Source organism: Cetorhinus maximus, chromosome 14 (assembly GCF_964194155.1).
Source record: "Cetorhinus maximus chromosome 14, sCetMax3.hap1.1, whole genome shotgun sequence".
Lineage (NCBI taxonomy): Eukaryota > Metazoa > Chordata > Chondrichthyes > Lamniformes > Cetorhinidae > Cetorhinus > Cetorhinus maximus.
The window spans coordinates 15,986,150-16,002,146 of NC_135892.1; the positions used below are offsets into that span (position 1 = coordinate 15,986,150).

The 15,997-nt window shown below is 43.5% G+C and overlaps 1 protein-coding gene across 9 annotated transcripts in view; it reads right to left on the reverse strand.

The window, feature by feature from the left end:
• Window positions 1-209: 209 nt before the first annotated feature.
• Window positions 210-15,997, reverse strand: part of LOC144689463 (ras and Rab interactor 2-like) — a 152,565-nt gene continuing 136,777 nt past the window's right edge. For all 9 annotated transcript variants that reach the window (XM_078556569.1, XM_078556572.1, XM_078556568.1 and 6 more), the window contains 4 exons: window positions 15,011-15,316; window positions 9,906-10,037; window positions 5,069-5,235; window positions 210-4,321 (listed from right to left, as the gene is read on the reverse strand). In XM_078556569.1, coding sequence (XP_078412695.1) covers window positions 3,986-4,321; window positions 5,069-5,235; window positions 9,906-10,037; window positions 15,011-15,316 — 941 coding nt within the window. In that variant the 3' untranslated portion in view covers window positions 210-3,985. The remainder of the gene's footprint in view (window positions 4,322-5,068; window positions 5,236-9,905; window positions 10,038-15,010; window positions 15,317-15,997) is intronic.

Genomic DNA, 15,997 nt, shown 5'->3' on the forward strand with positions numbered 1-15,997 from the left:
CACAAATGGACAGATTCATTTAAGGCCAACTCAGTTTAAGGTGATTTTTTTTTTTGGAGCCTCAGTCACTTCCTTCCTGTCCAGGTTTCTGACAAACAGCTAAACTAGGAATTGCATGGAGCAGTTTTGTTTGTCAATACATCGGTCCGTTAAAGAGACAGTAACAAATAAAATTTCTGACATGTCTTGAGTTGAAACATTCACAAGTATTTCACTAAACCATTCAGCTTTTATTACGTGCAACATACAATGTTTCAGTTGTATAGGCAGTACACTTATACAGTAAAGAGGGGTTTTGCAGTCATGACCAAAAATCTTACTGCCATACTGGTATACAAATTCTTAATACTGTTCTAAACTACATACAAAAATCACAAATGTCATATCATCAAAAGGCAATCTACCTACATATAAATTGTATGTAAGCAAATTCCAGGTTAACAGTTTGTTCCCATAGTACACAGTAGTATAACCTGTTCTTATGCTGGTAATTGGCAATTTTTGCTCTGCACCACTCAATGCCACAGAATGTGGTTCAACTGCATCACTGAAACAGAGGTTTTGGTTTACCAGTGGTCATGAATATGCTATTGTTCCATGTAATACCTCACTTCTCTAGGAGCATGTCAAACAAGTAGAAAAGCATGAAACCAGGAGGTGGTTTATAGGTTGGAATTGTAGGATGATAGAGTGAAACTCAAAGGGTACAGTTGGAAAACTTGGCCAATAGGCTTCTGCCAAAGATATTTTGCCATTTCATGATCATCAGCTTGCAGAAGAACCCAGAAAGATACTGAATGCAGCTTACAAGAGAACAGCATTGACTCCCAGGGAATGTGGTTCCCTGATCTAGCCTTTTGTCAGCATTGCAACTATTGGGAATGTCAAGCTGGTTTATGCACTTAACAGCTTCCACCATGTAATATCGTACTGGCCCATGGAGCTGCAATGTTTAGTGGGGAGGCTCACCAACCATGTCAGCTAAATCAGAAATGTAATTGAAAAATATCTTTTCTGAATTTGTAAGAGAAACTAGGAGTGCTAAATTCAAAAATTTGCAAGGTTAAGTTTGTAAGATTAAGACCCTCATGCAATGGTTTGCAAGTGAACAGAGGCAAGTAATCCTAGGGTGGGATTATATGCACTGTTATGTGCACACTCTATAAAATGTCTCAAAGGTCCCTTGACATTCCCCTGTGTTTAGAATTTGGGCTTAAATGTTGTGTGTAGAGGATCATGTGGAATATCTTTGCTCGCATGACAAAGCTTCATCATAATAAGACAAAAAAAAAAATCAAACCCTGGTTGCACTGATGCTACCCTTGGACCACATGGAGCCTGGCCACTTTATGTAGACATAATTCAGCGGCTCCATGGTTTTTTTGCCTTATGTTATTTGATAGCAATCAATTTTTCCTCAGCTTTCATTTGCCCCATTGCCTTTCAGCATTAATTCTTTTCTTCAAGCCTCTCCATCACTGTCCTTAATGCCCCCACCCAAGCCACAGGACAGTGCCCCGGGTTGTACCAGTGTGAAGGTTTCCATTTCCCATTGACCGCCCTCGATACCTCTCCAAGTTAGGCTGTCAACTTAGTGCCAATATGCGTGCAGTTTCGTGCAATAGAGCCACTGCCTTGAAACAGCCGAAAATCATTGCACTATCGGAGCCTTAGGGCTCAGAGAGGGAGGACCCACTGATCCCATTGTTCTGGGCTGGATTCCAACACAAGTGTCAGAGGGGAAAATAAAAACACAGCTCCAACGATGAACACTTTTAAAGCTGATGCAATTTCACAGCATTTTACAAAACAAGGTCAGCTGATAAAAGTGGGCCCTCAAAATACAGACACAATAATGCAAGGAGTGATGATAATGCTATCTTCTACAGGTAGTCAATTGGGTTAAACACAAGATAATCTCACTGTTAAAAGCTAGCATGGAATGTTTAAGTGGCAGTTGAGTGCAGTGAAGATACAGTAATGTAAACATAATGATATATCAACTGAACATAAATGCAGTAAAGATCAGTATTTCTTTCCTGCCCTGCTTGCCATCTGGCAGCTCAGATGAGAATGATTATAGAAGGTGGATTTGAATGGTAGGTAATGCCGGAAAATAAACCTATAACTGTGTGGTCAGGTTTACTTTCTATACTGAAACAAAAACCGGACTCAAAACATTAACTCTACTTTTCTCTCCACAGATGCTATTAGACCTGCTGAGTTTGTCCAGCCTTTTCGGTTTTTGTTTCAGATTTCCAGCATCCAGAGTGTTTTGCTTTTATTTTACTTTCTATACTGTTGGGCCACACTACCCTGACCCTTTCTACAATCAAACGTTCTTTTGTTTCCCTTTTATGCTGCTGCTTTCTCTCTCTCTCTCTGTCTCTCTCTCTCTCTCTCATTCAACTTTCTACTGCCCACTTTTGGAGTTCTTTCCTGTGCTGAGGCGCCAGTCCAATGACATTTGTTTTGTGCTCATCAAGAAGAAGGATGAATAATTCTAGGAAATGCAACATTCGCCATTTTGGGCCTCCAGTGACAATGAGCAAGCACTCCCTACTCAGGTACAATGCAGGTTAGATGCAGAGCACAGTTCTGATCCAACAATTTTCTTTAGCTCTCAGCCTCTTGTCATTTCCTACACCATGTGCTCTCTCCAAACTGTTTCATAAAATCACAGAATAATACAGCAGAGGAGCAGGCCATTTGGCCCCTGGTGCATATACTGGCTCCTGGAGAGAGCTATCCAATTAGTCCCATTGCTCTGCTTTTTCCCCGCCATAGTCCTGTAAATCTTCCCTGTTCAACTATGTATCCAATTCCTTTTGAAAGTCACTATTGAATCTGTTTGCACTACCCTTTCACACAGTGGATTCCAGATCAGGACGACACACCATGTAATTTCTTTTGTCCTCATGTCACCTCTGTTTCTCCCCCAATTACCTTAAACCTTTGGTTACCGACCCTTCCGCCACTAGATACAGTTTCTCCTCATCCGCCCTCCGTAATCTTGAACACCCCCATCAACTTAAACTTTCTCTGCTGGAAGGAGCTTCTCCAGCCTCTCCACCTTAACGGAAATCCCACATCCCCTGGTGCCATTCTAGTAAATCTCCTCTTTAAGGGCCTTGATATCCTTCCTAATGCGCGGTGCCCAGAATTGGCCACAGCATTTGCATCCGAAAAGATTACGTGGATTTGGGTGCTGATTAATATGCCTGGAGCAGTAATCTCACACAGGCCACATCACTGGATATTTCACAGGGAGGTGTTGCATCTCATTTGGAGCTGAATAAAAGGCCAGATGGCGTTGCAAGGCTGGAAATGTTGCAGCAGTATTACACAATTGTACAACAGCTGTGTTGTGAATGATTCGAAGAACAATTTCATCCTTTGAGCAAATACCTTACGCTCAAGATAAAAAATATTGATCAATATATTGTGAATAATAAAAAAAAAACTAAAAAAAAAAAAATTAACAATTGTTACAATTATATGCCCAGATGTTTACAAGAATAATCATTTCTGGCTTAAAAAAATATTAAAAAAACTTTCAGTTAACCAGCAACTGCTACCAAATTAATGTCTCTGGGATCCACAGAAACACAGTCTTCCTATAAACATAAAACCATTTATGCAGCCTGCGCCCAAACTGATTTTATTCCCACTTTTAGTCTAAGAGTAGGATGCAGATCATCCAGCTACTGTGACAGTTTCACTGATGCATTGCATCTGACTGGTCTTTGCCACGCACAGAGTGAATAGCTGTTGCACGAAGATGGAGAAACCCAGTAACCAGCTGTGTCTCTGGCAAAGCGTTACACACATTGCTCCAAGAACATCAGCAATGGTTCACCTATTAAGGTTTACTGGGTTCTACGAATACACACCCCTGGCATGTTACAAAAATTAATTCAAATAAAACGGAAAACAACCTCAAAGAATGCCCTTCCGGTAAAGAAAAAAAAGGTCATTTTGTTGTTTAAGAAGTAGTGTTGCATTCTCCTGGAAGTGCGGTGCTGTTCTCAATGAAGTTGCTGGGAAGGTCGCTCTGAAGGCGCTTGTAGACAAAATAAAACAGCTGTGACTGAGGCCGACTGTGCAGCTCTGCCTTGATTTTCTGTGGAAAGGTATCAGGAGCCAACTGCTGCCAAGTGTCGTTGATCAGAAGGAAAAGACTATAGTTCTCAGTGTCCTGAACTTGGAACTTGGCAGCGCAAAGGTCACTCAGCTCCTCTGTCGTTGTAAACGGTCTCACCAGTAACGTCTTTGCTGTACAACCACTTGTTGTGTTGTTGAAGGCCACACGCAGGTAGTTCTACACAGATTGAGATGAAGGAGAGAGAAAGAGGGTCATTATAACATGGCACTTAGTAATTGCAAGGCTACAGCGTATCTAAAACTCACGACGACATTAGATTGCATATAAATGGCAAATCATTGTTTCACTGAAGGCACAAACTCCACAGGTAAAATACCACATTAGCAAGACCCTAAGATACAATCAGCTTTAAACATGAAAAGACTGCTGTTGAGGACATATCTGGCAGTCACCTGTATAGTGAATGGTTCCATTTCCCTAGATAAAACTGAGATACCAGATAAACTGACAGGTCGGTGGACCATAACCAAGTTCTCATGAGAGTGTGGATCTCACATCTTACATGACAATTCTTGGAGTAAAATCTTTAATATATTTGTATGTTTTTGGCTTCTTTAAATGGCATAGCTAGTAGCACTAATATTGTGTCCCATCTTTTATTTTCCTGTTGCTTTATATTTAACATGAACAAACTCAATGTTAAAGACACAACTGGCTGCTATTCCCAACTTTGGGTAGATAAGAGTTGGATGTGGGATGCTGGAAGTCACTTGACAACAACAATGTGTGGTAAAATAACAAACTGTGAAACTCACGTGAAAAACAAAAGTGTTGGCTGCATTAGTGAAATGATAGACTGGCCTTGAATGCTTTCAAAAATAAAAGGACTCATGTGCTATGTATTTAACCTGTAAAAATATACTCCTCAACACCTATCGTGCACTTTTCCCTCAAGGGCTGTACCTGGAAGTCTTCCACAGAAGGAGCTGACCTGCTGTTTGCAGTCCTCCTCTTGTGCCATTGGTTTAGGGTATTCCTGGTTTGTGAGCTCAGTAACCTGGCTGCCTGTTCCTCTTGGAAATTTTTTATAAGTGAGAGGGCTCCATACGTACTGGTCAGGTAATAGCCACCTATACAGAACAAAACAACAGGGGGTTATATGAATAAGGTCCATCTTACAGCCAGGTTTTGGGTAATGCCGAGTAGACAATATACAAACAACAACTTGCATTTGTATGGGAATGTTCCAATGCACTTCACAGGAACACTATCAAACAACATTTGTCACCAAGTGAAACAAGATAATGTTAGGACAGATGACCAAAAGCTTGGTCAAAGAGGTTTTAAGGGGGGGGTCTTTAATTCTGAATTTGCAAGCATAAATCAAAACTGCCTGACATTACAAAGCTTTTAAATCTTAAGCACAGTTATACATTTCATATTTTGTTAAATTTCTTTTGGAAAAATAACGTGCAGGTGGTGGACCTGAGGCTCTGGAAAATGGTATCCGGTCATTTTTAAACGGAAACTTAGGACTGGTGGTGAACGTCAACATTTCCAGCAGCGCTGAAGGCTTGTGTGGAGTTGGTGAGGGGTTGGTGGCCGGTATGGGGGGAGAAGTTCGAGAGTGACTTTCTCCTTCAGTAATTTGTTTTGTTATAATGACATTCAGTGACATTACCATCACTGAATCCCCCACTATCAACATCTTGGGGGCTACCATTGACCAGAAACTGAACTGGACTAGCCATATAAATACTGTGGCTGCAAGAGCAGGTCAGAGGCTAGGAACCCTGCTGCGAGTAACTCACCTCTTGACTCCCAAAAGCCTGTCCACCATCTACAAGACACAGGTCAGGAGTGTGATGGAATACTCCCCACTTGCCTGGATGAGTGCAGCTCCCACAACACTCAAGAAGCTTGACACCATCCAAGATAAAGCTGCCTGCTAGATTGGCACCCCATCCACAAACAATCACTCCCTCCACCACCGACACGCAGTGGCAACAGTGTGTACTATCTTGAAAACGCACTACAGAAACTCACCAAGACTCCTTAGACGGCACCTTCCAAACCCATGACCGCTACCATCTAGAAGGACAAGGACAGCAGATACATGGGAACACCATCACCAGGAAGTTCCCTCCAAGCCACTCATCATATCGACTTGGAAATATATCGCCGTTCCTTCACTGTTGCTGGGTCAAAATCCTGGAACTCCCTCCCTAACAGCACTGTGGGTGTACCGACACCACAGGGACTGCATCGGTTCAAGAAGGCAGCTCACCACCACCACCTTCTCAAGGGCAATTAGGGATGGGCAATAAGTGCTGGCCTAACCAGCGACACCCACATCCTGTAAATGAATAAAAAAAAATTATTTATTTGTTCATGGGATGTGGGCATCACTGGCAAGGCAACTATTTCTTGCCCTTGAGAAGGTGGTGGTGAGCTGCCTTCTTGAACTGCTGCAGACTATGTGGTGTAGGCACACCCACAGTGCTTGTCGGGAGGGAATTCCAAGATTTGGACCCCGTGACAGTGAATGAATGGCGATATAGTTCCAAGTCAGGATGGTGTGTGGCTTGGAGAGAAATTTTTAGGTCTCTGCTGACCCTGTTCTTCTAGGCAGTGGAGATCACAGGGCTGGAAGGTGCTTTGGGAGGAACCTTGGCAAGTTGCTGCAATGCATCTTGTATCTCACAGAGGCACAGTATTTCACCATGAGTCAGCAGTGGAGGGAGTGAAATGTTTAAGGCAATGACTGGGGTGCCGATGCCCTGGATGGTATCAAGCTTCTTGAAAGTTGTTGGAGCAGCACTCATCCAGGCAAGTAGGAGTATTCCATCACACTCCTGACTCGTGCCTTGTAGATAATGGACAGACTTTTGGGAGTCAGGAGGTGAGTTACCTGCTGCAGAATTCTCAGCCTCTGACCTGCTCTTGCAGCCAGTGTTTATAATGACTGGTCCAGTTAAGTTTCTGCTCAATAGTAACCCTCCAGGATGTCGATGGTGAGGGATTCAGTGATGGTAATGCTGTTGAATGTCAAGGGAAGGTAGTTAGACTCTCTCATGTTGGAGACTGTCATTACTTGCCACTTGCACGGTGTGATAAAAATAAATTAAATAAATACGGAGAATGCTGGAAATACACAACATCTGGTCAGCATCCAAAAAGAGAAAAGGCAGGTGGTTTTGGGTAGGCACCATTCGTCAGGACTGGAAACTCTAACAAAAGGACCTCTATGTGAATTGTTAACTTGTATCCTCTCTCTTTTCAAGGCTGATACGCTTCACTCAAAGTCCCAAGGGATCCATCTGGCATTACTGAGACTGGTTGCGTGAGACTTGTATTAATATAAGCAGTGTTACAATTAATAATCAAATATTTTAAAAACTGAATTGCATTGTTTTAACTATAATTTCGCCCATTACGTGTTGAGCCTCAATAACTCCTCAAAGGTAATGCTGGATATCACTTTCCAGGTTTGATGTAAATCTTAACATTTTTTGAATAAGTTTATTCCGGTAGCGCCATTACTTCTGATAAACGCGTGAAAGGGGCCGGGTTTACTGGAGCCCGCTGGATTGGGCAAGACGGAGAGCGGGAAGTCAGAATTACCCTGGAAGCAGCGCGTTAGACTCCCGACAGCCAGAAAACCGCAAGTGATTAAGGCAGCGGCGGCAAGGTAATCAAACAGAAACCCACTCATTAGCACGAGAAGTTCATCAATATGCTTAATTGCCCACTTGCTTATAATTTCAATCCAATTAGACGCAAGTTAATCCTGCCTCCCTGATTTAGTGCAACTCACACTCGTCTGTTATGCCTTCAGTAGCCCGTCCAACGAAAGAAGATGATTTATATGTGGTTTCTTTGACTCACAGGGTTGTTTTGGCTTTCAGGGGACTGAGTCACAGGGCACTGGATTGACCTTACAGACGTCTGGTCTGTGTGAAAAGCTGCTGGGCTGACACTGAGGGACGGAGACACTGAGGGACGGCGCCTCAGGCAGGTAGCTCAGAGCCCAGACGTACTGGGTCCAGAATTTAAAGGGGCAGTGGACAACTGAGGTAGAGCGGGACCATCCTTTAAAGTGGCATCACAGTTAAGTCCCTCGGGGGGTGGGGGGGAGGCACTTCGGAGGCTGCCTGCAAGGAAAGGGAGATGTAGCGGCAGTGTGGGAATCACCCACTTTGTCCTTCTTCATCCTCGAAGTACTCGGAGGGCATTCACCAGCTGGTCTGTGACATCTCAAGAACTCAGCTGAATTCATTCATGCCGCTGAATGGTCTCGTGTGACGGTGGAGGAATCGTTCCCCTGGACGGCAGGGATGTATTTTTGAGCTGCAGCAACAGGAATTCAGATGCAGGCGCTTTCTTACAAAGCCTGCAAGGCAATTTCCAACTCCAGCACAGGGCCCCCTGCCTCTTAAATGTGCTGGCAGCTCGTGCAAGGTGTGGGCTTCCTTAAGTCAGAGCCACCTCCCCCGCCCCCTCCTAAGTGGTCCAGGGGCAGCCCCGCATCATCCACATTCACCAGCTTGCCGCGTAATTGGGTTCAGCTGACCGCCATGGGCCTGTGCCAGGTCCCTGGTGACTCCTGGGCCTGCCGGCGGGTGCCACGATGGTAGGGCTACATCCAGCCCAACACGTTTTAATAATCTAATCTATCTGGTTTTCAATTGGAATCCACTTACTGACAGAACAACGTGTTTAGGACTATTGCTTGGAGTCTGATGAACAGCGGTAAGCTACTCAAGTAATGTGTGAGGCAGGTAAACGTTGCTATCAGATTTCAAGTTATCTCCCTTCGTAAGTCAGGAGTAGTCATGAGTTTATACTTGTGAAGTACGTTTACATGAACTTATCAATAAATCGTTTTAAAATTAATAATTTTATTTGTAGGTCGGCACCAACTCCCATTTCAGTCGGGTTATCTGGGGAGCGACATCACTGACAATGTACCGGCATGTAGACTAAAACAGAAAGGAAAGAGAACTCCCTGTACCTAAACAATAAAAATTCCATTCATACAACAGGATGCATTAAAACTGTGTTCCCAAACAAAATAATTCCCAGTAAAACACCAGTTCAGTGCCAGGAATGTATTCCAAAAGTTTCACTGTATTGATTTATTTATTTCGATGTGAACCAAGTTACTCAGTTCACATGAAGAAGAAAATGAGTTATTCATTTCAACAGGCAGTTCTATTCCTATTCTCACCGACCTTGTCAGCTTTTAAGTCAATAATGGAACAAGTTAAATACAGAGTGAACTGACTTACGTCACTCACGTTTAACCAAGACCATGCATTTCTGCCTCGCCCAGTCAAATGTGTCAATAATTATTTCTTCCTACTTTCCTTTGTCCACCCTTTCCCTTCCTAAAGACCCCCCAGCTCTACACAATCTTAAAGCGAAGACAGGCAGGAAACCTGTAACAATGACATACACTTCTAGTAAATGGTTAAACATAAGAGCTGACCTGTTTCCATTTTCCCCCCTTTGAGAAATCTGAACAGCTCATTCTAACAGCACAAGAACTTGTCATTCAGGTGACTGTGGAAGCAAACTGTGCCCTTCTCTTCTTGGCACAGCACAGTTATGCCATGCCACTGTGTGACCCACGGACTGGAAATAATTCATCCAGCCACCATCAAAATAAACCTTTGTATAGGATTTGCTGCCACTCCATTGAAAGATGTGGAATCAAATGAATGAGTCGTTGTGAATCATTCAGTTAGCAGTGTTCTAAAAACACTGCAACACGATGAATAATAACTCTGTTTTGTACCTTCTCCATGCAGCAGTGATGGGTCCAACAGCTCCATCATGTATTCAATCTCAATCTCCAACTCTGGCATGTCACACTGGGCTACAATGTAGGTCAGCATTGGCAGGAAGTCGTCAGCCCCATATAACCTCCCTGTGGGCACAATTACACAGACTGATCAGAATCAAACATTTTTTTTGTCTGTTTCCTGTGATAACATATACCGTACATTACAGGATGAAATGAATTCCCAAAAGGCAAGACGATTTCTGTACATTATGTGAGTGTATTATATCATATTTTCATGGTTTATCAATCAAGTATTTCATTGGCCACCTCATGTTGTGTCAGAGGCACACCAGAGCTCTGGTTCAAACCGCTGAAAGGCTTAATTTAAGATTGATGTCTGGAAACTCTGCTTCACATAGGGGACTCCTGGTTACGTTGGTCAAGCCAAGAAAGCCCTGGTTTTATCGGAAAATGAATTCTGTTCTCTTAGGTGCAGCATTCAACGGTGAACAACGCCTGTAATGCCCTATTACATGAATCAAGCTAGATAGGCAAAATGGCCATTCTCATGTGTACAGATCAAGTGATTGGACATCTTTCATTGTATCTGCTCTAAACTCTCAAACTCACTGGAAGTATTTCAAATCCTGGTGTTTTAAAAACCCGTAAATTAGATATGATTTTGTTACTGACAGTGTATTCTTATGTGATAATATTTTTTAAATTGCATTTTTGCTGCAGAAATTGCCCAGTAGAAGCATGACAAAACACTGGTTTCTGGCACAAAAACAGAAAATGCTGGAAAAACTCAGCAGGTCTAACAGCAGCTGGGGAAAGAAAAGAAAACAGAGTTAACATTTCCGTATTTTTTTCCAGCATTTTCTGTTTTTGTTTCAGATTTCCAGCATCCGCAGTATTTTTCTTTTATCTTAATGGTTTCTGGCAGATGCTGTCTCAATGTTTTACTGAAACAAGAATGAGGTGGCCAATTCTTGGAAGTTACCTCCTTAAATACCTGGTATTGACTCAGATAAAACAGTGTGTTTGAAAATGGATTTAAGATTACACGGAAGAGCAAGGAAATAGGATTAGAACAGATAGCTCCAGTGGGGGAGATAGTATCAGCACAGGAACAAAGGGGTGAATGGCCTCCCTCCTTGCCAACGCAGCTATGATAATAATTAAGATTCTAAACCAGACCACATTATGCCGCATTTACCAACCCATCTTTTTTCAGGTGTCACTCCCATTTCCCGATGGATGTAGATTTAATAGTGTATGGCTGAGTGAAGGAAGCTTTTTTAAAAAAAAATTCACTCATGGGATGTGGGCATCGCTGGCTAGGCCAGCATTTATTGCCCATCCCTAATTGCCCTAGAGGAGGAGGTGGTGAGCTGCCTTCTTGTACACTACATGTGGTGTAGGTACACCCATGGTGCTGTTAGGGAGGGTTTTGCAGGATTTTGACCCAGTGACAGTGAAGGAATGGCGATATATTTCCAAGTCAGGGCAGTGAGTGGCTTGGAGCGGTGGTGTTCCAATGTGTCTGTTGCCCTTGTCCTTCTAGATGGTAGCTGTCGTGGGTTTGGAAGGTGCCGCCTAAGGAGCCTTGGTGAGTTGAATGGAGTGCTTCCATTCTCCCAAACTCAAAGCCTACTGCACAGATGCATGTCCACTGTCTGAAAGCAGTCACACTGACACTAGAATGTGACTGCTGCATGCAAATATAATTGACCTGCAAGTGAAGCAAGCACAGGTTAACAAAGCTCATCTGTGCTGCCATTTATGTTGTGCCGCAGTATTGGGTCACCGAAAAGAAGCTCAGGGGCAGAATTTAGCCCTTGGCGTGCAGGATCGGCGGGGGCAGTCGGGAAGCTGACCACAGCCCGCGATCGACAGTTAAGGCCCACCCAGCGTGATACGTGAGCAGCAGCGCTGAGCGCTGCCTGTGCAGGCGGGGGGAGGAGGGCAAGTAGGCCTAGCGCGAACTTCATGCATGTGCGCGAAAGAGCACTGAATAATCTCCCTGAGGCACGGAGCTGCGTCAGGGAGATGAGGAATATATTGAAAAAAATGATTAAACAACAGAAAAATTGAATAAAACATGTCCCCTCATGTGGCCCCTCAAGTTTTTATTTCATTTGTATTTGCTTTTGGAAACCTCATCCCGCCCGTGCGCTATTTCACACTCGGTCGGGTCAGGCACGGGCCTAAAAATTCTGCCCCAGATGTGGGAATGGAAATTCACATCGCTCCACTCTTTTGAGGATACTGAAGGTTTGCGCCCAAGTCATGTCATAGGCAAATTGCGAATACCCAATCCTTATAGAACGCATTATTTTTGGTGATGCTGGCAGCCTTTGACTCAACTCTCCTACTCCTCCGCCCCAAGAAAAATATAGATTGCATTCCACATGGAAATATATAATTTACTTACTGGAACCTTACAATTATAATAACTAAAATCTTATAATTTAACAGTATAACCAACAAAAACGTAACAGTATAGGAGGAGGCTGTTTATTGAAAGAGCGGTTCCAAGCCCCAGCCCATGTTACACGTATTTATCCACTTGCTTTATAAAAGCTATTATGGAATCTGCCTCCACCAATGTTTCTAGCAGGAAACAAATGCCTCGACAACTTGCCGCACACAAAATAAGCATTTTCCCAACTTCTCCTTTGATGCTTTGGATTCGGACTTTTATGGACAATTCTATCAGGCCAATTCTTAATTTTCGATATTGCAGGGTCAAAAAGTCCCCTTTTCTCTTGCCTCCTTTCATAGCTTCCACCCCTGTGACCATCTGGACCATCTCCATGCCCCGAGTATCTGTCCTAAAGTAGGAATCGCAAAACATGACAACATTCTAACTGTGGTCTAACCCGGTTGAACAATACCTCTGTACTCTCTTCTCCTATGTCTCATTTTGGGTTTTTTGATTTTTTTTCCCCCTGCTTTATAAAATGGGCTTTGGGATTGTGCTACATTTAGGCAAAAATATTTCTTTTAGAGATTTGGAAAGAAAAATCACAAACTGCAGTTGAACGTAAATAAAAACATTTTAAAAAAAAAAATATGCTGGAAATACTCAGCAGGTCAGGCAGCATCTGTAGAGAGAAACTGAGTTAATGGATGGAATTTAATGTCCTCCCCCATGAGTTCCGTGGTGGGGGGAACATTTAATGAGGCCGGAGAGTTGGGATGGGGACCCGGCTGCTTTCCCGCCTCTGCCCCAATTAAGTCTATGGCAGGAGGGCCCCTGGACAGCTGCCTGCCCCGCCACCAATTGAGGCCCTTAGGTGAGCAATTAATGCCCACTTAAGGACCTCATCCCACTGCCGCTGGTGTTCACCCAGCAGTAGGCAGGACACTCATCATGTGAGGAACCTGAAAAGCAAACTCTGTCAGAATTGTTCCCGTGCTTTGGCGGGGGGAGGGGGTGCTCTAGTTCAACAGCGTACAGTGTATGATCGAGGGACCCGGCATCAGGAAGGAGGGGGGCCAGGTGAGAGCCAACCCCCTGCCCTTGCTGCCCCGAAAACCCCCTCCCACCCGTGACACCCCCTCCACCTCCCCCCAACACTCACCTGGGTCCCATGTTGTATTGGCAGTAGGTACCACCGCCCTGGTGGCAATGCCGAGCAATGAAGAGCTATTGGCCTCCGATTGGCTGGCAGGACCGAGGTGTCCAACTCTTGCAGAGAGAATTAAGGGACACTCTGGCATGGGGGTCCATTGGAGCAGGGTGTGGAGTGGGGTGGGTGGGTGGGGGGTGGAATGTAGTGCCAGATCTGAGATTTAATGGTCCAAATTAGGGGAAAAACAGAGTCTTAGATGCATGTAGCCCGGGGACACCAGGCAGTGAGCTCGATGGCAGGGCATTCCTGTAAAATAAGGGACACCTGGTCACCTTGGGCAGCTCCTCCCCTCACCTTCCCTAGAGTCCTTGACCCTGGGGAAGGTACGCAGCTGCCCAGCTAAATGCCTGGCTGGCACTGGCACCATGCAGTGGCGACAGAGGCTCCTGTTGGCTCTCCAGCCAATGGACAAGACCATCTCCTTCATAAACTCTGCCCAACCTTTCAGGTCAAGATATTTCAACCTGAAAAGTTAACTCAGTTCCTCTACACAGATTTTGCCTGACCTTCCAGTATTTCCAGCATTTTGTGTTTTATTTTGGTTTTCCAGAATCTGTAGTTTTTTGCTTTTGTATTTTTGCAGTTGAATAAATATTGAAGTCTGACTGCTGGTACAATAATGATCAACACTCTCATCACAGGTCCATGAGCCAGCATGACCCCAATGAGAAAGGACAGGGCATATGGTTTATTATTTTTCCTTCAAATTTTCCCAGAAGCAAGTGAAAATGCACTAATTGGTACTTGCTTTGCCTTGGCTATTGCTTTAGTTCACTTGTTGATTGGGAAATAAAACAACTCGCCATTAATCTGGCCTCACTTTTCTAAAGAAAAGATTGAAGTAGTGTATGTGAGGCCATGTGCGAGGGGCATGATATCCAATTATTAGGGCATGCCTCTAAACAGATGATGCCCAGACTACTAACGAGAGCAACCAGTATTGCTGCACACCAGAGAATATCTAAAAGCAGACACTAAGACTTATAAAAGCTATATGATTTCCTAACACCTTTATCACGTTGTCCTCTCTCAAATATGTGTCCATCTGAAGCTCCTGGTCTCTTTTCTCTTCTATTTACTTCGAACTTTCAACGATTTGACGTACACGTTCCCTCCATATTCTCGCTTCCAAAAGGTATCACCTCATTGCTCTTCCTATGAAATTTTATTCAGCATCAAATAACTGTCTGAATCTTCTGAAATTGCTTGTAGCTCTCTTAGTAATAAGGAACACTCTATTTTTGAGTCATCTGTTGAGCACACATACCCAAGTCTAGTCCCTCCCTTGTGGCAGCTTACCAACACCATTTGAAAGTCAATACACGACATCATCTTTATTTGTGTGCTCTGTTATTTCAATAAAATTGTTTAGACATGGCTTGTCTTTTACAATTAATTAACCCACTCCTGGCACTTTAAAAACATCCATTAACTGATTATTGTTCCAAGGCCCAGTGTAGTAAAATAACAACATACCTGAATTGTTCTCCATGACAGTGTAGATAACTTTACAGACCCTCAGCAGTAGGCACACCTTCTTCTCAGGAGAGTATGCCTTCTGCATATTCGAAAGCTTGTGCTTTATTTTATCCAAGGTAACAGCGTCAGGGACGGCGGCATCTACTCCCAGCTCCTTAGGCACTTTCTGTTTAACAGAGAGCAGATTTTCTTTCAACTGCTTCCAGGAGCCGTCAGAGATGTGAAATTGCTTCAAAGTTGCGTAAATATAAGATTTCAGCGGCTTCAGAATGCATTTGTGCATCGCTTTCTCCAAAACAAACCCTGAAAAATGTCACAAAAAAAAAACAAAGCGTTCAAAATCCAAATCAAGTTCAAGTTTAGGGCTGGAAATAATACTGTCTGATAATAGATTAGAAACGTTTCACAGCAAAGGAATCATATTCATGTGTGTCATACATCTATTTAAAAAACGTTAAGAGGAGAAAAGTCAACTGGTATTTATTGAAGCTTTCTACTCCACAAAATTACAGGAAAGCTTTCCTCCTTTGTTGATGTGATGAAAGGACGCAGTATTCCCCTTTCATAATGTCAAACGAGGAAAGGCTGCATGCAGAATATGGTCAGATTTTGAAGTTTTACAATAGGAACACAAAAGACTGTGCCAGAGAAATATTATCAATGCTCAGCTATTTGAACATGGAGCAATTCAGCATGGTGGCATCAATTCAATATTAGTGTCAAACCTGGCTTTGGCACTTCAGTATAGTACCGAGGGGATTCGGAACGGTCAGAGATGCTCATCTTTGAATTGAGATAATATACTGACGCTCCATCTGCCCTCTCAGGTGCACATGAAGGATCCTATTGGACCTACTCAAGGAAGAGTGGGGGAATTGTCTTGGTTTCCTGACCAATACCTATCCCCCAACCAGAATCTAAAATCGATGATCTGGTCATTTATTTCACCGCTGTTTGTGGGACCTTGCCGTGCATAAACTGCCT